The sequence below is a fragment of the Penicillium manginii genome (assembly GCF_028828005.1).
Source record: "Penicillium manginii strain IBT 31320 chromosome Unknown utg000006l:1.0-4164085.0:1.0-4166146.0, whole genome shotgun sequence".
Classification (NCBI taxonomy): Eukaryota; Fungi; Ascomycota; class Eurotiomycetes; order Eurotiales; family Aspergillaceae; genus Penicillium; species Penicillium manginii.
The window spans coordinates 2809975-2829680 of record NW_026643107.1 but is presented as its reverse complement, the minus strand read 5'-3'; the positions used below and the strand labels follow the sequence as shown (position 1 = coordinate 2829680).

At 49.3% G+C, this 19706-nt stretch overlaps 5 protein-coding genes across 5 annotated transcripts; 4 read left to right on the top strand and 1 right to left on the bottom strand.

Moving 5' to 3' along the window:
• Nucleotides 1–35: 35 nt before the first annotated feature.
• Nucleotides 36–2945, top strand: N7533_009426 (beta-ketoacyl synthase domain-containing protein; the record flags this gene model as incomplete). Its single annotated transcript, XM_057106076.1, has 1 exon — nt 36–2945. One exon carries the CDS (start codon nt 36–38, stop codon nt 2943–2945), a length of 2910 nt encoding a protein of 969 aa, XP_056957525.1.
• An 864-nt stretch (nt 2946–3809) lies between these two features.
• Nucleotides 3810–5339, top strand: N7533_009425 (uncharacterized protein; the record flags this gene model as incomplete). The annotated part of the gene is made up of 1 exon (XM_057106075.1): nt 3810–5339. One exon carries the CDS (start codon nt 3810–3812, stop codon nt 5337–5339), a length of 1530 nt encoding a protein of 509 aa, XP_056957524.1.
• A 6609-nt stretch (nt 5340–11948) lies between these two features.
• On the bottom strand, nt 11949–12167 carry N7533_009424 (uncharacterized protein; the record flags this gene model as incomplete). The annotated part of the gene is made up of 1 exon (XM_057106074.1): nt 11949–12167. One exon carries the CDS (start codon nt 12165–12167, stop codon nt 11949–11951), a length of 219 nt encoding a protein of 72 aa, XP_056957523.1.
• A 1857-nt stretch (nt 12168–14024) lies between these two features.
• veA (sexual development activator VeA) lies at nt 14025–15883 on the top strand (the record flags this gene model as incomplete). The annotated part of the gene is made up of 2 exons (XM_057106073.1): nt 14025–14172; nt 14271–15883. The coding sequence occupies 2 exons, from the start codon at nt 14025–14027 to the stop codon at nt 15881–15883; spliced, it is 1761 nt and encodes a 586-aa protein (XP_056957522.1).
• Nucleotides 15884–17367: 1484 nt separating this feature from the next.
• Nucleotides 17368–19662, top strand: N7533_009422 (putative nuclear RNA binding protein; the record flags this gene model as incomplete). The annotated part of the gene is made up of 2 exons (XM_057106072.1): nt 17368–17388; nt 17485–19662. The coding sequence occupies 2 exons, from the start codon at nt 17368–17370 to the stop codon at nt 19660–19662; spliced, it is 2199 nt and encodes a 732-aa protein (XP_056957521.1).
• Nucleotides 19663–19706: the final 44 nt, after the last annotated feature.

The window sequence follows — 19706 nt, the reverse complement described above, 5'->3', positions numbered from 1 at the left end:
AATGGCCGGCAACTTTGCTTCATCAATTTGAGAACATGGCTTCCACATATTCCCACAAGACTGCTGTCAAAGATGGCGATGGAGCAGCTCTCACTTACGCTCAGCTCATGCAAAGAGTCAACATAATTGGGAGCACTCTGCTACGCCACGGCGTACACCACCAGTCACGTGTTGCGGTATATCAAGAGCCATCAGTCGATACGCTCAGTTCACTTCTAGCTATCATGAAACTGGGAGCTGTATATGTACCGTTGGACGTGACAATGCCTATTGCTCGACTTGCACTGATGATGGACGACTCCCAACCAGTTGCACTTCTCGTCCATGATGCTACCGTAAATCTTTCCAGTGACTTGGGTCTACGTCAGAGCCACATTTCTGTCAACGTCTCGGAATTGAATGCCTCATCTTCAGGACTAGCGATTCCAACTTGTGCTGCTGCCAATCGACCAGCAGTTATCATTTACACCAGTGGCTCGACCGGAAAGCCCAAAGGCGTTATCATCAATCATTCCAGTCTTAGAAATACTGTCGAGCTTTCCACCCGATGGTGGGGCCTTAGTTCTGACGATGTCATTCTGCAACAGAGTGCTTCAACTTTTGATCTCTCACTGGGGCAAACTTTCCAGGCCCTTAGTGTTGGAGCAACTTTGTATATACCCTCACGGTCCATGCGACTTGATGGCCGGGCCATCGTGGAATGTATCATTCGAGAATCCGTCTCTCTAACTCTCGCCACACCAACGGAATATCGAATCTGGTTGAGAACAGAATATCGCTCACAGCTTGGCCAGTCGTCCTGGAAGACTGCCTTGATAGCGGGTGAGCCTGTCACAGAGGCGTTACTTGATCTTTTCCGAGAGGTAGGTAAATCGAGTTTGGAACTTTTCAATCTATACGGACCTACGGAGACGGCCATTTGGTCAACTCAAATGAAGCTAGATTACCATCTCAGCAACTCATACCCACACGGTATTCCAGTGGGAATGGCTTGCCCCAACGAATACATTTACATCGTTGATGAGAATCTCCATCCTCAACCTATTGGATTCCCAGGTGAAATAGTCATAGGCGGCTTGGGGGTCGCCTCGGGATATCTCAATCTCGATCACGAGACTAGAGAATCTTTCATTCCAGACCCCATAACTCCGGATAAACTTGTCTATCGCACCAAGGATCGAGGGCGATTGCTTCCAAATGGGGAAGTTCTGTTGCATGGACGCTTGAATCACGACACGGAAATCAAGTTGCGAGGCGTTCGAATTGATCTTCAGGATGTTGAACAGACTATCCTGCGGGCTGGAGAAGGGTATTTACTTGATGTGGCCGTTTCACGGCGTTCATTTTCGGACAGCACACATTCCTTTCTGGTGGCTCATGTTGTACCCGATTCCACCAAAAGTCTGGGGATTCAGGGAGCCTTCTCCTTCGAATCATTGCGTACAATGCTCCCGCTGCCCGCCGTGATGTGCCCGTCTATCATAATTCCTGTTGACACTTTGCCCCGGACAGTGTCTGCGAAGCTGGACCGCAGAGCTTTAAACACTCTCGCTATTCCATCTCATCTATTCAATACGAAGCGAGACAGCAACCTGTCTAAGAGACTTCAGGAAATGAAATCCCTCTGGCAGGAGGTTATTCCTGATGATATCATGCTCTGTCATGAAGTTCATTCTGAGACCGATTTCTTCCACGTGGGTGGAAATTCAATGCTCCTGATAGATTTACACACGCGCATCTGTGAGAAATATCAAGCATCTCTCACCCTTTTCCAGCTCTTTCAACTCAGCACTTTGCAAGGCATGATGGACCTTGTAAATGGTTCCGGTATAGCTGATAAAGATCATACGAGGCCTGACATAAACTGGAATGAGGAGATTGCTCTCTCTTCCAGTCTCGCGGTTAACATCTCGTCGGCCTCCCTTCCAGTGAGATCGCCTCCCCAAACTGTTGTCCTTACAGGGGCGACCGGATTTCTTGGCCAACATCTCTTGGACTCTCTTGTCACAATTCCTCACATAAAGAAGATTATCTGCCTCGCCGTTCGGAATCTTGAGAGTCCTCGCAGTGCTCTTTTACGCTCATACAAAAATGTTGAAGTGATCGAAGGAAACCTATCCCATCCTAACCTTGGTATCCATGAAACTCTCATCAACGATATTATCAACCAAGCAGATGCAGTGATTCATAATGGAGCAGATATTTCTCAGGCTAAATCCTACCGAAGTCTTCGTCCAGCTAACTTCACTTCCACGAAGACCATTGTCAATCTCTGCTCTTCCAGAAACATCCCTGTTCATTATATCTCCACTACAGCAATATCTGTTTTGTCAACGCTGGACGCTTTCCCCGAAAGCCAGGCGCAGACTTCAATGCCTCCGGTCGATGGATCACTCGGGTATATTGCTTCAAAATGGGCTAGCGAGATGTATCTTGATCGAGTATGCAAGCAGCTCCCGCGCATGTCAATTTCGATCTACCGTCCGTCGAGCATCATTCGCCGCCACAGTCTTGAGCAATCTTCCTCCGACTTCTCGCATGACATCATAGATTATTCGCGCCACATGCGAGCAGTCCCAGATTTGCGTAATATGAATGGTTATCTGAACTTTGTGCCTGTCGAGACAGTTGTGGATGCCATCGTCCAAGGTCTACTCACTTCCCGATCAGACTGCACGCCCGGGCCATGTTATCGAAATCTGATCGGGAATTTGGAGTTACCATTCAATCAACTTCGAGAACGTCTTTCTTCTGAGATCGGTGATGACTTTGATATCCTTCCTCTGGTAACCTGGACTTCACGGGCAAGACAAATCGGCATGCCGAGCGGCATGGCTGCTGTCTTCGAGGGACTGGGACAGTCTACAACCCTCCACTTTCCACGTCTGGAAACAGGTGAAACAGCCAAGCATCTCCCTGATGATGGTTCCTCACTTTTGCAATGAAGTATCCGGCCTTATTTGCCATGAACACTCCATATCGATTTGTCAATTTCTTTGTGTCCAAAAGATTTGACAAGGTAGAACGTGACACTTTGGATTCACAATGAATTGGTTAGATAATATGACTCTACAGACACTTCAACTTTGCTCAAAACAATGACCCAGTAAACATAGGATAAAAATCTTCTATTCTTCAGCGAATTTGAGATTTACAAGATATTTAATGGGATCGGGTAAAGGAACAGTAACTCTGATAATAGGCCTCAGGCACTGGTGCTGCTGCTGACTCAGCCCGCACCCGCCACGTTGTAGATAGCCTCAGTGTAGGGACTAGTTAGTTCCTCATGACACACATTCTACATTCTGACCATCATCACCACTACTTTGTATCCGAGAGTCCTCGGCAATTAACTCCTTCCGAAAGTAACTAGGAATACCTAAAGTCACTCAGTATCAAAATGTCACATTCGAAAGTTCTGGGTAGGCCCTGTTCGCCATATATCCAAGCAAAGTTTGGTTGAAATACGACTAGGTAGTAGGTTTTTTCCTTCACCGTGCGGGAACTTGAATCAAGCCCTGGAGCGGCGAATTCTTAACTCGTCATTTGCTTCGCAGATCTTCTCCAGCCACCATTGATCTTTTATTCTATCTTAACCTACATACCTCTACGGAGTACATTATTGTACATATGCCTCAGCCCCTTACTTCACGCATCCATAAATTGGCGGTCAATAATTTATTGGATTTCTTTGTGCAACCTTGTCCGAATGGATTGAACCAAGACCCGGGGGTAACTCACCAGACCACCTCCTCTTTTTCTTCCAACACACATCATTGTCAACTCCTGTGGGATTTACTTCTATCAAAATGGCCCTCCTTTTTTCACGGCAACGACTTATTCCACTTCGGAATCTGACAACGCGTTTCCGTGGGGCTTCGGCTCCTCTTTGTCGAGGTTTGGCTACAAGCGCCCAATCCATCGGTTGGCAAAAGACTGGGCCACACAAGTACATTCGGTCACTTGATGCCATCGAGCGCAGTTTAAAATATGTGTATGATGATCTCGCCCCTCCAGGAATTCGTTCGCAGGATATTCTCACCACGGCACACATCAACCTGGACCGAGGCCCAACACTAGAACCAGTTATTTTTGAGACCCTGATGAGGCGAGCCTGGGCCCGGGTCAGTCTCCTTCATCCCGCAGTCGCCGCCACCTTTTTGGGTGATGGTTTTGAGTATTCTGTTCCTCAGGATGAAAGGGAAATACAAACATGGGTGGCAAAGAGCTTCGTTGTGAAAGATACCCAGTTTCGAAATTCCGATGCTAGCAACTCACCAGCATCTCCATCTGCTCTATTTAAGGACCTAACAATAGTTCCACCCGAGCCTCACCCCATTATGTATTATTTTCGCCAAGATAAAACACTTGTCTTACGCACCCCACACATCTACACCGATGGCACAGGTACCCTCATGCTATTGAATGATTTCCTGACGGAACTATCTTCTCTCCTGGAGGGAGACTATGCAGCGACTGCCAATATCGAGCTCCGCCTTTCGGAAACTGACATTGTTAAGAAACTTCCTCTCAGCTCCATAGCTGTAGCTAGTATTCCTACTGTCAGCTCTGCCCAATTGCAAGCTCTTCTACCGGACATTGGTCTCAATTTGACTCAGAATCGCGAGGCCATCCAATTCCCCATTCACAATTTGAAAACTTCGAGCACTGATCCGGGAGCTGGACGACTCCGGGCTTTCAAACTCAATGCTGATGAAACGGCAGCCATCATCCGAAGTGGAAAGCGAACAGGTCTGGGCTTCACGGCTCTTGTACACGCGGCCATTCTCCACGCTGGACAAGGTCTCAGTCCAGGGGCGCCTGTGCCGAATGATATCAACACACACACCACTCTCACCGGATTCAAATTCCGGGATCGATGTTCTCTCGACTCCCCTAATGCTGGGGAGCGAGCGTTCATTTCACGCGTAAGCTTGTGGCCCTTCAAGGTGCAGTTGAGTAATGATATTTGGGAGACGGCACGCTGTCTAAAGGCACAATATACCACACTTGCGGAACAGAAAGACTTCATAATTCCTGCCAGCGTGCGATTCATGCAAGAGGGCCTGCCCAAATTTGCAGACAACCTTGATGCGTCGTTTTTCGCTTCTTTCCCTGGGGACCTCACGACCATTGTTCGGCAACGGTATGGACGTATCAATGTGCAGGGTCTAGGGCTCAGTCTAATCACAACTACTCCTATGATGCTTTTGGTCGTACAATCTTTTGGTGGGGAAATGGAGATCCGTCTTACGTATAGCCCTGCATCTCATGAAGATGAGAAAGTGTATGAATTTCTTCAGGTGATCAGATCGAAGCTAGCCATCATCAGAGGTTGATTTTGATACAATTGCAATCAAGATATAATATAAGCGTATACTTAGTTCTTGGTCTCTCAATGGAGCCTCCAACTCGCACACCTGAGACCCATCCGCATAACCTATTTTGTACAGGATTTTGTTGGGCAGCTAAAGAAGCAAGCTTACATTGTAAGATATCTATGCCCACCTGGGCACTACCCACTAGTAAAATGAATTTTCGATGTTGACATACCTAGTAGCTACCTACTAGTACCAGTAGGTAGTAACGTAACTCACCACCGAGTCGGCCGCTCCAAGCCCTGGAGAACAAATACCTAGAAATATGAAAAATTACAACTTCAATTATCTCAACAACCAGATATCATTTTGAATTGTAACTTAGAATATACCTAAGCAAGTTCTTTTTACTGGTAAGATAGTAAAAGAATTTTAATTTTTTTTTAATTTAGATGATAATCTTGAGATGTTTCAAAAAATACTTTCGAAGGTTCAACTTGAAGTTGTAAAGGGTTTGATGTGTTTTGAGAGACAAAGATATATATATCAAGGTTTGCAATAAAACCTCCAGGTAGGTACCTAGGTATATTCAAGTTCCAAGTTTTTTACCTACCAACTAGTTGGTACCTAGGTACTACTAGTAATTCCAAGTTTCTTCCCGAAACTTCAAAAATTACTAACTAATATTATCCATGGATTTTTTTTAGAATATAGTACTCTAGGATAGTCTCTTAAATACTAGTATAAATAATTGCTATCATATTTATTATATGTATTGGAGCGGCCGACTCGGTGCCAGTGGTGAGTTATGTTAGTATTAGGTAGTATTCTTGCCTGCGCGCCGACCTCTTTGCACCGACCGACGAAACCAGAACTTGAAGGCATTTGGGGGTTTCTCCAACTTGAAGTGCTACTAGTAGTTACTAGTAGTATGTACTAGTACGTGTACCTAGGTAGCTTCCTACTACCTGGAGGTATATTCTACTACTACTAGTACCCTCCAGGTGAATTCTAGTACCTCTACTACCTACCTAGGTAGGTACTATCAATTCAAGACCTGGAACTTCCAAGGTTCATAACTTCCTACACAATTGATCTTGGCCCACTGGAGTTACTATGTAACGGTCCCTTCGAATCTGAATACAGAACCTATCGACTACTAGGTACTAGTTAGTACTGCATAATCTCAAACCAAGACTACTGTTTGACCATCCCATCTCAACGTCTCATCCACACGCGAAACACGCGAACGACAGGTAAAACCCGACCCATCACTTCCCCTCTCCAGAAACAGGACAGAAAAAGCGTCCCAAAAAAGCAAGAGAACATGACAAACACAACCGTGACAGCAAACCTCCGTCACTAGCAACCCCCTTCGTCTCACCCCCTCTCAAAGATGGATGCCGTAGGTGGACCACTTCATCTTGCCAGCCTGCGGACCAAGCGCGACAACTCCAGAGCCCACACTGACGAATCAACCCACTGACATACGTCAAGCGGAACCATCGATCACTTCATGATCGTTGGCCGTGGTCTAGACAGAATCCTTGGGGCTGTCTGGCCTCCAGGACTGTCCCTGGTAGCATTTCCCCATTTTCAAGAGAGGAGTCCACATGGAGACACCTGGGCAGGAGTCAACCCTCCCCCCTCCGAAAAGGTCTCAAAGGGGTGATTTTCATTCAAGTTCGATCGATTCTGCCACAAATCAGCTCCACTATCATATAAAGTGTCTCATTGGAAATTTCAACTGGCGGGCGGCATGGCCCGGTCGACCCCGCTCCATGCCAGCGGGACAGGTAGACCGGTGCTTGGCCTTGCGTGAGGAAAACCGATGGCGTATCATCTGTTGTTCAAGTTCGGTTTGGTTTGGTTTGGAAAGGGTAAGTGGGAATGGGGCTTGTTCAGCCTGTGGATACCACGTGGATGGCTCGAGAGGAGGGGGGCCTTGAAGAGCGGCAGCCACCAAATCCTTCGGTCGCTAATCGTTACGCGGAGGATTACTCCGTCGTGGCTTATGGATACACTGGGTTCGAGTTGGTTTTTAGGGTTCCTTCAGGTGGACTGTGGACTATTTTCTATACTTAGGTACCTAGGTATCCGCAGGTATATTCCAGTTTTATATTCCGAATTTCCAAGATTACTTGCTACCTAGTAGGTATTTGGGGGCGGTTGTATATTACTTCTTTGTCCTTCGCTAGGCGAGATGCACTCTGAATCCACTGTCGGGCTATATGCATATGTGAAGGGTTTTTACAGAATTGTTCTAGATATTGCCTAGAGGGCTTCGGTCGGTCTGGCATAAGTGGGGTGGGCATTTTGATGGGCCGCCCGTTGGGACTTTGCACGAGCATCGTGATAAGTATGCACTCCGTACAGAGTACGGAGTACAGGGCTTCTTCAAGTCCCCCCCTTAAAGACTTCGAGAATGACAGGGTCGATCGTGGTGGTGGCATGCGGATCAGACGATCATGGTCTGTTTCACGACGATGATCAGCGTGGCTGGCGTGGGTGATTTTTCTTGGAGTGCTGGATTCCTTAGGCTCGGGGAAGTCGGGGGATTCGGGGTTTATTAGTGTGTTATATGGAGCCCGGTTTCACGTTTGGCACTTGTCATGCTCGGTACTCTCCGTACTCTGTACTATACGCAATAAACACACCTGTGGCTGTCCGAGTGAGGTAGGCCCTGGACCGGTTTGTCTCGCCATGCTTCTACCTACTCCGTACGGAGTCGGCACGTCGACGTTTTGAGAGTGGTTCACAACATGATTTTCCACGTGGCTGTGGGTGTGACTAGCGGTCTACAAGACAAGAATCTAGCTTGTTTTGGTCAAAAGGGCCCGGCAGCTTCGGCATCTTGCGACGTACAATCAACATGGTACGGAGTGCATAGAACTGATCTACAGAGTATGTAGGGGAATACTAGTCGTTGGTAGCGGATGGTTGAGAACATGATATCACTGATCGTCGCGAAGCCAGGCCACGTCTGCCAGGATATTAGGCTACATAGTAGGGAGTAGTAGGCACATGACCGACAGACTCTGCTGGTTCGTTGGCCTCGGCGAATGAGGGGGTCCAAGAATGACAGGGGTGCTTTCGGCCGCAACGCGGCTTTTGCGAATGGCGGAGCAAAAACCGAAGCTACAGGGGTGATGGGGTACTTTGGTTGAGGGCGAAGTACTTAACACACTATGCGACAGATGGTATGGCCAAAAGTACCCTTCGGGATGTCTGGGTATCTACTTTTGAGTCAACACGGGTGAGTTAGCGGGGGGAGACGGCAGAGACAGGGTATTGACACGGCGAGGATCTGCTCTAATACAAGCGAGAGGGAAATCCAGAGTAACCCAGAGTGAACTAGCGTATCCTTTGAAGGGTCTTGCCAGACTCCGGAAATGAATTCTTTTAGAGTTGATGATCCAGTTTCAGGAAGGTGATTACGCGCTGGTCGATCTTAATGGCTCAAGTGGGATTTTGAGTCGAATGGCTAGTTCTCTTGCCGAATGCAGAGGAGAAGACCGGAACTTAGCCGTTAACACGGCTCAATTTTTTCCAAGTGCCCATAAGCGAGTATCCTTGTTGATCCAATGGGAACTAAAAAGTCAAACAAGGCAAGGAACAAAGAAAGGATAATGGATCCGGACGAGAGATCGAGAAAGAGATAGGGGAAAAAGGACGCATACTAAACTAAACACACAGGACCGCACTACGAATGTTCTGCGGATGCGCACACAGACTTTTTATGGTTATTGAATGTCAAACCTTCAGACACTGGATGTACATAGGAGCCTATAGGCTGAGGGCGTTAGGCTACTGTATCATTGGCATTGAGAGGGATCTCTGCCCAACGAAACCTATTGATGGGCGCTCTCTTTTTCTTGGCTGGCTAACGGCGATCTCGCTTCAGGATTCGCGCGTATTACAGATTTATGTACTTCGTGTGGAGTACGGAGTACATTTGTATCTTATCAACTTCCGGGTCTGGCCCTGGGAGGTGTGTGTGCATCTACCCGAGTACGGCTCTCGAGTCAGACCTGGGGCTGGTGGCGGTTGACCGCATCACAGCTCCTGAGATAATGGAGATCGTTCGCAAGTGTTTAGGCCAATCCGCTTGAATCAGGACTCTCCAGATCGACCTCTCCGATGGAGACCCGAAGCCCTAGTTGGTTCAAGTCATGGCCCGACTTCCCCGGTGGCTGCGATTGGTTATATCGCACGGGAAGAACCCATCGGAAGACTGCTGTGCAAGATCTGTTGAGATGAGGTGCCCGCGGGCACCGCTGGCTCAAACATTTATAGGTTGCCGGTGTCTTCCCTAGATAGTTTCGCTCTCATGCTCTTTCATTTGAGAGGCACTATCATCGTATCTCTTCCATCCCTGCCTTACCCGCTAGCAAGATCCAAGTGTATACCGTGAGAAAATGGCGATACAGAGTACAAAGTACGGAGTACGCAGTAGTACATGTGCATAAATGGAGCAATGATGTTATGTGCATATGCAGGTATACCCTGTATGGTACTTTGGATACAGGGTTACGATACGGGTGGAGAAGAATGATGAAAAACTTCGGCGAAACGAATTGCGCGCAGAAAACAAGCAAAAGCAAAAAGCGGCAGGCCGAAAAAGAAGAGACTCCAGAGACCGAAAACCCAGACCGTTAATCTGCGTCCATAGCGTCCAGGCCAACCCTGCAGTGTTGGCCCCGACCTTTACCTTTAAAGCGATCACACCGAGACTGATGTACCAGTTCTGGAGAAAAGGCGTGCAGCTTTCGGGTCGGGATGGGGCGGTGGCTTTTTATTCGGTGCGGACCGCGTGGGGGATCGATACAGATACTTACATAGAGAGCAGACTGTTGAAAACAGAGGCTTTAACAACTTTCCTGTAGCTGTGACGGCCTGTACGGAGTACTCCGTATACAACTCCGGATGTACTCTCGGTATGCTTGGGCTTGGGCGACAAATGTAGAGAGCACAGCGCAACACAAAGGGCATTGATTCTTGGAGCGGCTTGGAGTTGGTGGGAGTTAAGTGATACAGTGGCGTTCCAAAGGTTTGAAACACCCTGAGCGACCGCCTTCCCCTACCGCCCACTATATTAGTACACCGCCCCCTATTCTACTACGCGACGTGCGTTGTATATAGCATATTATACACATTCCACGCGTTATATTGAGCTATTTGGGCCTTTAGAATGCCACCAATTCGTCATACTGCTCTGCAATTGGTGCAAAACCAATATGATACACCGTCACAGCATCCAAATGTAACACAACGCTCACGCCGGTGTCAATTAGCACCACATGAACGTGTTCGACTTGTTGAATTGAAAGCTATTGGATGGTCATATACTGAGATCCATGAACGCTATCCTTATATTCCAATTGGAACAATCAAAACTACAGTTGCTCGGGCGGAAAAACGAGGCCCAACTCAGGCTGCATTACCTCGTTCTGGTACACCAAAAAAGTTGGATGAAACAGATCGATTGAGGATACTTGAAGCAATATCAGAGAACCCACGAATTAAGTATGATGCTCTACTAGCTTTAGTCAACTTCAAATGCGGTCGAGCGACTATTTGGCGACTTCTCCAAGGTGAAAATAAACGGAAATGGCTTCAACTTCAACGACCTGAGTTAACCGACCAACAGGCTCGCCAGAGACTGGCTTGGGCACATCGAGTCCAAGATTATGACTCTGAAAAATGGAAAAAGATCTTCTGGTCAGATGAAACAACTATCGAAAGAGGAAAAGGAGGACGGCGAGAGTGGACTTTTACACCACGAAACCGCCAAATTGCGGAACGAGATGTTCAACAGGTCCCATGTCACAAAAGTGTTAAGCAAATGTTTTGGGCTGCCTTTTCAGGGACCGGTCGTCGATCCGGACTTATTCCACTCTTTGGAGATCCAGATTCTCCTAATGGAGGGGTGAACCGATTTGTTATCTTGGAATTATATCAGCGTGTGCTTCCAACTTTGCTAAGCGGAGTTGAAGGTGCTGTGTTTCAACAAGACAATGCTTCAGTTCATACTGCACATATTGTTCGTGATTGGATTGCTGATCAGGACTATGAGATTATGAAATGGCCTCCATATTCGCCTGATCTAAGTCCAATTGAGAATTTATGGTCGTTACTCAAGGCAAAGATATATGAATTGCACCCTGAGATTAGGGGCATGCCAAATAACGACGATACTCTACAGTTTATTATTGGGGTAGCACAGATAGCGTGGTCTATGATTGATATAGCGATACTAGAAAATTTGGCTATTACTATGCCACACCGTGTACAGCAAGTTATTGAAAATGATGGCTGGTATACTAGTTATTAGCAATTGTCAATACATGAGGTTTTTATTTTGTGCCGGTCGCGAGGTTTTAGTGCGGCAGAAAAAGCGGCAGAAAAATAGGGGGTGTTTCAAACTTTTGGAACGCCACTGTAGCTCATCAATCTTTCGCGCGTCCAGCATGTGTATGGAGGGATCGGGAGGTGGGTGAGGGGGGCGATAGGCAAATCAGAGTGGGTGATATAGTGGAGGCACCCGATCCAACCAATGATCAAGAGGCGTTCGGACACTTGGTGATTGCGGATTTCGAACGAAGGAAGTGCAGATCAGAATTTATCGCATCAGAAGAGGAAAAAAGGACCCACTTCAGTGAAAGGATTGGTCGGGGCAACGGGCAGCGCGAACCGAGTCCTGCCGAACATCGTATGGTTGGATGGGTCCAACTGCACGCCAAGATGAGACACAATTGGGAGAGGATCGCTAGCCTTCTCTTCGCTTTCGCTCTCTCCTTTGCGACCCTCTTTTCGCATTCTGACAGGCCTAACGGCGGCCATTCCCATGGTTACGGGACAAGCTTCACGGTACGCCATGGGCGACTTTAATCCAGGACGGGGCATCCGCGGATCAGAAGTATTACATAGATGAGCCTTGATCTTGAGTCTCCAGAGTCCAGATTGGGGCCAAAACCGACCTTTACTGTGCGGAGCTCTTTCCCCTCATTGACTCAATAAACTGTTGGACCAATGTCGATACGAAATATACTGGTATTGGCCCTAATGCTGTGGTGAGCTGCACCCGACGTCAGCGGCCCCTCCTTGTCTTGCCGGTTGTCCGTGGATCCGTCTGCCTAGATATATTTAGGGGGAGAAATGTGGGAATATCAGAGTTTGGGGAATGGGACAGCCCCGCCAGAGAGATGATTAGGATAGGAGATTAAGATGGCAATGGAAAGGAAATCGAAGGAACAATAAAACAAGGTCGCCCGGTCCGTTGGACTGGGTTTGGTTTCTAGGAGATGATGCACGCCGAGTAACGTGGAGTCGGCCTTTTATCCCATGGGTCTTACGATCGCAAGGAATGTATGGGTTGCACGGTCCAGGCATCGTAATGCAGCCAGGAGGCAAACTGCTGCAATTCATCGAGTACGGAGTATACAGGTAAAGAGTCAGAAATACTGTAGTACATACATATGGATGTATGGAGTACGTACTCCATCAGGGTGAAGGGATCCGCTGAGATCTACTTCACCCGGACCCAAGACCACAGGCTGGGAAACACACTATTTTCTGGGTTGCAAGATTGCCCGGGGAAATCAAAATCAAGATCAAAATCAGAATCCAAAGTAAATCATTCGAAACAATTACTTGTATTTGTGAATACCACATGATACAGAGGACAGAGTGCTCTGTGGAAATGGAAAAGCGCGAAGGATCCCTAGTACGCAGGCTAGTCACAATCAAGGAAACTTTCCAGGCGGAGACGCAGATCGACGTATTGCTGTATTAATAGAGTACCACTTGTATTGGAGCTAGTATTATGTATGCATATCGAGTTTACATTTACATTCTAGTGCAGTACAGAATACACAGTGCAGTCATGCAGAGCAGTACCGTGTAGAGAGAGAGAGGGAGAGGATAGGACAGAATGTTGAACGAACATTCCCTGATCGAGAATCAAATCGAAATAGTGAAATCGGGAGTAGCCTAGGATAGAGAGACATTCCGGATCTTGGGTCGGGGGAAATGAACCATGGTGCATACCTTACCGTGTATCGTATCATCAATACCGGCTGGCAATACGCCAACACTGCACAGAATACCATAGGGTGTACTCCGTAGAGTACCTGGTTGGTACTTGGCAATACAGCGGCAGTGCTATGCAGTCCCCAGTTCCTCCGTAGTCACCCTCGCCCAGCCCAGATTCCCCCTCTCCTACTTTCTTGCTTTCTTCCCACCATTACACACAACTTCCTCTCCCCCCTGGTCCATCCTCACCACCCTCTACTCCCGGTCCTGGTCCTGGTCCTGGTCTTCAAGGCCCTTCCATCTGACTCATTTCCACTTCGACTTCGTCTACTCGCCCCTGTTCGACTCTCGATTGACCTGCGATCGTCTCTCTCACTTTCAGCAAGGGTCGGATCACCTTTCCCCCTCCCAGAAGAAGGCAAATCCTGGGCCCACCACCGTTTTCTCTGGAGGAGGAAGGACAAGCGACTCGATTGACGACCAGGAGGAATCCATCACGACCGCCAGGAAAGGGAAAGAAGCTTCGACAATGTATGTCGCGACACAACACTGCCCCGTCTCTCATCGTCCTTCCGTCCACGACACCCGCCATACCAAAACCTGGATCTCGCATTTTTGCTGATGTCGCTGTCGCCCATATAGTATAATATTCCTCGATCCTTCTCGCCCACCATGGCGACCAGACCACCCCTCATGCCGCCCCATAATGAGACAGAGCACACCGTCAGTCGCATCACTCGCGAAGGAAAACAACTCACATATAAATTAAGTGTGATGCAACAACCTGAACGTGCGAGAGCCTGTGGTGCTGGAGCCAAATGTAGGTCATCCCCAAATATCCTTCTTCTCGCTGCCCCATCACCATCAACAATGGTAGATCTCGTCGCCACTGAGGTGTTTGCTGACTCGACAAAATAGCATCCGCCGACCGTCGCCCAGTTGACCCGCCACCCGTGGTCGAACTGCGAATCTTCGAATCCGACCCTGGCAATGAGGCCCATAAAACCGATATTACCTTTGCTTATAATGCCAATTTCTTCTTATATGCGACCTTAGAGGCTGCGCGTCCCATCGCTCACGGTCGAGTGGCTGGCCCGCCGTCGTGTCCCGTATTAACTGGTGTGCCGGTCGCTGGTGTCGCTTACCTTGATCGCCCTTCGCAGGCTGGTTACTTCATCTTCCCAGACTTGTCAGTTCGCCATGAGGGCCGGTACCGCCTGGCCTTCCACCTATACGAAGAGATAAAGGATGCGAAAGATGCCGACAAGGACTCGGATCTTCCCCTACCTAATCAAGTCGGCCGAACCGGCAATGGCAGTACCGGTGCCCCTCAAGCGTTCTTGAATTTCAGACTAGACGTCAAGTCAGTGCCGTTCACTGTCTATAGTGCAAAGAAGTTCCCTGGTTTGGCTACTAGCACATCCCTCAGCCGTATCATCGCCGAGCAAGGATGCCGTGTACGCATTCGTCGTGATGTTCGGATGAGACGACGAGGTGACAAGCGCGAGGAAGAGTACGATTTTGATGAGGAGAGGGCAGCGGCCGCTGTATATGCACGATCGTCAGACCGATACTCAACACCAGATCGCTACGTCACAAATTCGGTGGAACGCCCCCGATCAAATAGCAATGGGAGCGCGATGGCCTCGCCTTACGGATATGGTCCCGACCTTCAACGGCGGCCGTCAGCACCCGACTATGGTTTCCAGTGCCCCCAACCGCCCTTCCAGCGACCCATGCCACCCGCCCCTATGCCACACGATGGAACCCCCAGCTATCAATCACACCTATCCTTCGGTTCGACACCAACTCAATACCCTGCTCCTCATATGCCTCCTACTCCACCGCCGGTCGCTGGTCCTGGAATGTACTCACCACATACATCTTATGCCAATATTCGTGATCCTTCCACGACGTCTGAATATGAAATAACACCCGCTGGATATCCCATGGCACCACCCATGGTCGAACGGAATGGAGGCTACCCAAAGAATAATATGACATCATATCGCTTGGAGACACCGAAAGCACCGCCATACGTGGATATGAACATGGCAGATCCGATGAACCCATACTCGATTCCCGCAAACTTGATGCCAAGGGCTCAAACACCTGTATCAACCATCCCGTCTACTCTCTCGCAATCTATGAAGTCCGCCACACCCAGTGATTTTGCAAACATGCAAGGCATGCACGGCCATGGTATCCAGCCGTCTATCGAGCATTGCACGCCCGCCCCGGGCTACGATTCCGTCTCAGGGAAGCGAATGCTCTATCACACCGGACAGCTCGGACACCCCGGGCACGGCGGAGTCACTGGCGGCAAACGAAGCCATGAAGATTCTTTCGGCCTTGATGAACGATCGATGCAGAATGGCATGCGGCCTGATACTGAGTCCTATAGCACCAACTCCACCCGCGATTACTCTGCTGAAAGTCGAGCAGCTTTAATGGCCGAATATGGCATCGATATGGCATACAAACGTGCCAATGGGCGAGTGGTGATGAAGGCACCACATGCGACATCATAAAAAAGCATCTGATACGACTTCTGATCAAATCCCGACCGGCTGGGCTATGGACCGTCCATCGGATATTATCCCTCAGAGCTCGCTCTGATCTTCGACGCAAAAAGCGCATCCCGCAGCTTCATGCGCCAAACTCTTAGCATTTTTTGTACATGAATTCTTTCCCCTCTTTTGACCTTCCCTTGCCTCGTGCCTAGATATCTCGACGCATTTTTTTCCGTCAGGCTCTTGTCCAGGAAGCCCCTGTTTTTGATTGTTTATTCCTGCGTGGAGAACTGGCTGGTCACTGGGCTCTTTGGATTCTTCTCTTATTCCCCGATCTGATCCGATCTACGCATTCGTCCTTTGACCTTGGCAGCGCTCTCTTCCTTTCCTGGCTTTTGAGGGTCCGTGACCCCATCATTCACCGAAAAGCAATCCCTGCCGGCAGCGTGTGCGAAGGGTGGAATCCCACCCTCCAATCTACGCCTGAACGGCAACGGGGAGGACTACACAGTCTGGCAGGGGAGAACCATTTAGTTGATTGACTCTCTCGCTCGGCATCACCTTTTCTTATTGCGGCTTGGGCTATCTCTCTGGCGGGTTCAAAGGATGGCAGTCGGTCTTGATTTTTTTTCTGCTTTCTTTCATCTCAATCATTAACTTTGTTTTTCGCGATCGTGACCCTGCAATCCCTACCATGTGGGCGTGGCGGATTGGTATATTATGAAAGTGCATTGGAGAGACGTTTCGATGTTGGATTCCCTTGCTTGATCTCCACTGGGGCGCTATATCCTGTTTTTTGAGGGCCTGTTGCTTTAATCTCTTACTTTTATGGCGTTGTGGCATCTCCTTGATACCTAGCATTGTTGTCTGAATCGATAACTTGAACTCTTTCCTTCGTCCCTTCTTCCCTTCTTCCCGCGTAAATGTCATGTGTATATTGGACTGAACGAACCAATTGAAAATCAGATTGATTGTTTCTCATTCCATCATTCCTCGGGCCACCAGTCCGCCTGAGACAGGTGGAATTCCGAATCTAGGTCGATCGATCTGCCTCCCCGCAAGGATTGCGGTATATGAAATCCCTGCTTCCATGTGTGCCTACGGTTTGTCTCCCAACGGAAAATAGTTGCATCAATAGTGTATGCAGTGGATATGAATCAACTGCAAGTCAGTCAATTTACAGGAATAAATAATCGAGTCTAATTACCAGTGGAAGTGGAGGTGGTAAGTAAGTACTATACTCGGTACAGTCCCCACAACCACAACAAACTTCCCCCCTGGGCAAGTGCGGAGTATGTTGTAAACAAAAACGGACTCGGCCCCGTCTTTGTTGTCTACATGTTTGCCTTGAACCCTCCTCCGCTTTCTCTTTCCCTCTCTCTCTCTCTCTCTCTCTCTCTCTCTCTCGCATTTTTACTCCTTTCATGTCATCCCCTCTCACCAGTCCACATTTACTCTGTACCCTTTCCGTTTAAAGGGCGCGGGGAACGTTACCAGGGAGAATGAAGGACACTCCCGCCAAGGTGAGCTCCCTTGCACGCTGGATCTAGGAGACAGCCTTAGGTGGCAGGGAAAGCGATAAAAGAAGGAAATGTCTCTAACTCGCTTCTCCTGAACAGGTTGCCCCCAACGAGACCGTCAGTATGGACCTTGACACCAGCCCCGCGGATCAGCGCACCTCGCGCAAGCACCTGCGCAGCAGTTCCGACGACTACCACTACGAAACGAGTTCCGATGAATCAGGTCGCTTCGATGATGCCGACGAGCCAGAGATCGAAGATTATAAATCGTCCTCGGCCAAGTCCGTGAAACGCCGCCGCTCCAATGACTGGCCGCTGCCCGAGGAAGCTGCAGACTATGGACATAACAACCGCCGTAATGCACGTGCTGGCAATGGCGGGATAGGTGCTAGCATCGGCAATCAGTTCAAGTCCTCACCGCGAGCATCCCCTCGTACCTCGGCGACTTCGCTCCGTGGTAGACATAGCGCTACGGCCGCACACAGCCCACGTAATTTGCTGGGCCGCCGGTCGCGTTTTGTGGAAGCGACGATGAGTGATAGTGTCAGCGAGAAGCCACCAAGCATTTTTATGCACGAGAGTAAGCGGGTCGCGCCTCAGCAGCAGCATCGTTCCTCCGGCATCTTTCGCTTTGGCAAGGCCATTGCTTCGGCCTTCAATCCCTTCGGAGGTTGGAACAGGAACTCGCCTGAACACGAGATTTCTCACAAACCAAAGCCTCAAGCGGATGCTCTTACACAGGCAGAGCTGGCTTATGCGGAGTTGAAGAAGGCCGGCTATAAGGGTACCAACAAAGGCTCCTACATGCAGAGTCAGAATACCGACCAGGCGAACGCCGACCAGACATTCCAGGCTATTCTGGAAAAAATGGGCTACGCAGGTCCCATTGGAGATTCAGCACACCCGCCAACGAATCAATTTGATGGAGCTGGCGGCACACCTTCGCGCTCTTCATCTATGACTTCGAAGCGCTCATCTTTTCAAGACCTTCGCAAGGCTGGACTCCCATTTGGCAAGCCTCAAGAAACCACCACATTCGCACCCCCAACATACACCGAACGATCATCTGAAGAATCCATTGAAAATACCGGGCTTCGCAAGCAAAAATCACGCCGGGAGCTTTCACGACAAGCCAAGCTCCTCAAGAAGGTCAGCAACCTTGAAGACAAGCTCGATCGTGCTCGTCGCGAGCTCCATCAAATCAGTGGAAATGAGGAGCGGTTGCCAGAGCCAACGCCAGAGCGCAGATCCATGAGCATTGATATGGACCCTGGCAGTTATCCACGCAAATTCGTCCCCGGTGCGCTCCCAACACTACCCTCAGAACGACTTCTCGACCAACAAGCGACAATTGCCGAAACGCCCGAGCCCGAGATGGGTGTCCCGACTGCTTTACCTTCCGTGGAGGGCCGAGGAAGCGTCTCGATCGAAGAACAGGGACCATGCCCAAGCCCAGTTGTGGGCAAGTCCCCGAAGAGGCGGTCGAGAGATTCGCGGCCGTCCTCCATGGGTAAGGAAAGCTCCTCCCGCAAAAGGAAGTCCCCCATTCCTGAACCAGTCGATAGTCGGAAACCTTTTCAGTCCAACCCAACGCGCCCCGATACCAACGACGTCGCCCTTTCGACCGAATATGAACACCTGATCGACTCGGGCCTCCTCAGTCCCCCTCGACAGACTAAATGGCAGAAATTCGAAGCCAGCGACAGTCCCGGCTCGGTAGAACGTACACGACCCAATATCAACCACGGGGCCGCCGCACAAGGAGATATGAATAGCAGAAAGTCCCCATCAACTCAATCCCAAAAACTCCCTGCCGGCCCCAATCGCTCACCAAATTCCAAGACCATAAAATCATCGCCCCATATCCGTACGCAACCTGGCCGTTCGAATCTGCGCTCCGTCTCGCCTCGCGCCATGAGCGATTCGGAACACAGAACCCTCGACGATTGGATCTCTCCCTCGCCACCTCCATCGAAAAGCAAAGCACAGCAAGCGTTCTACCTTCAGCCACATCTTCACCTCGATCCGGATCGAATGCCACGATCTAAGTCTAGCCCACGGAAACGAAGATGGCAGGATGCCGATGTTCCACCCGTCCCTCCGCTTCCCGAGGAGCTTCTTCCAAATGCAGCAAAGGTAAATAAGTCGCCCTCGAAGATGAAGAGCCCGAGGAAGGAATCTGCGGCGGTTTTAGCGCCACAGTCTCCTTCCACGCAGAACCAGCAATCGACTGCGACTGGGCTTGAGGATTTCCCTTGGCCTTCGGATATTTTCTAAATGGACATGTCTCTCTTGACGAATTTTGATGGTATTGAAAGGAT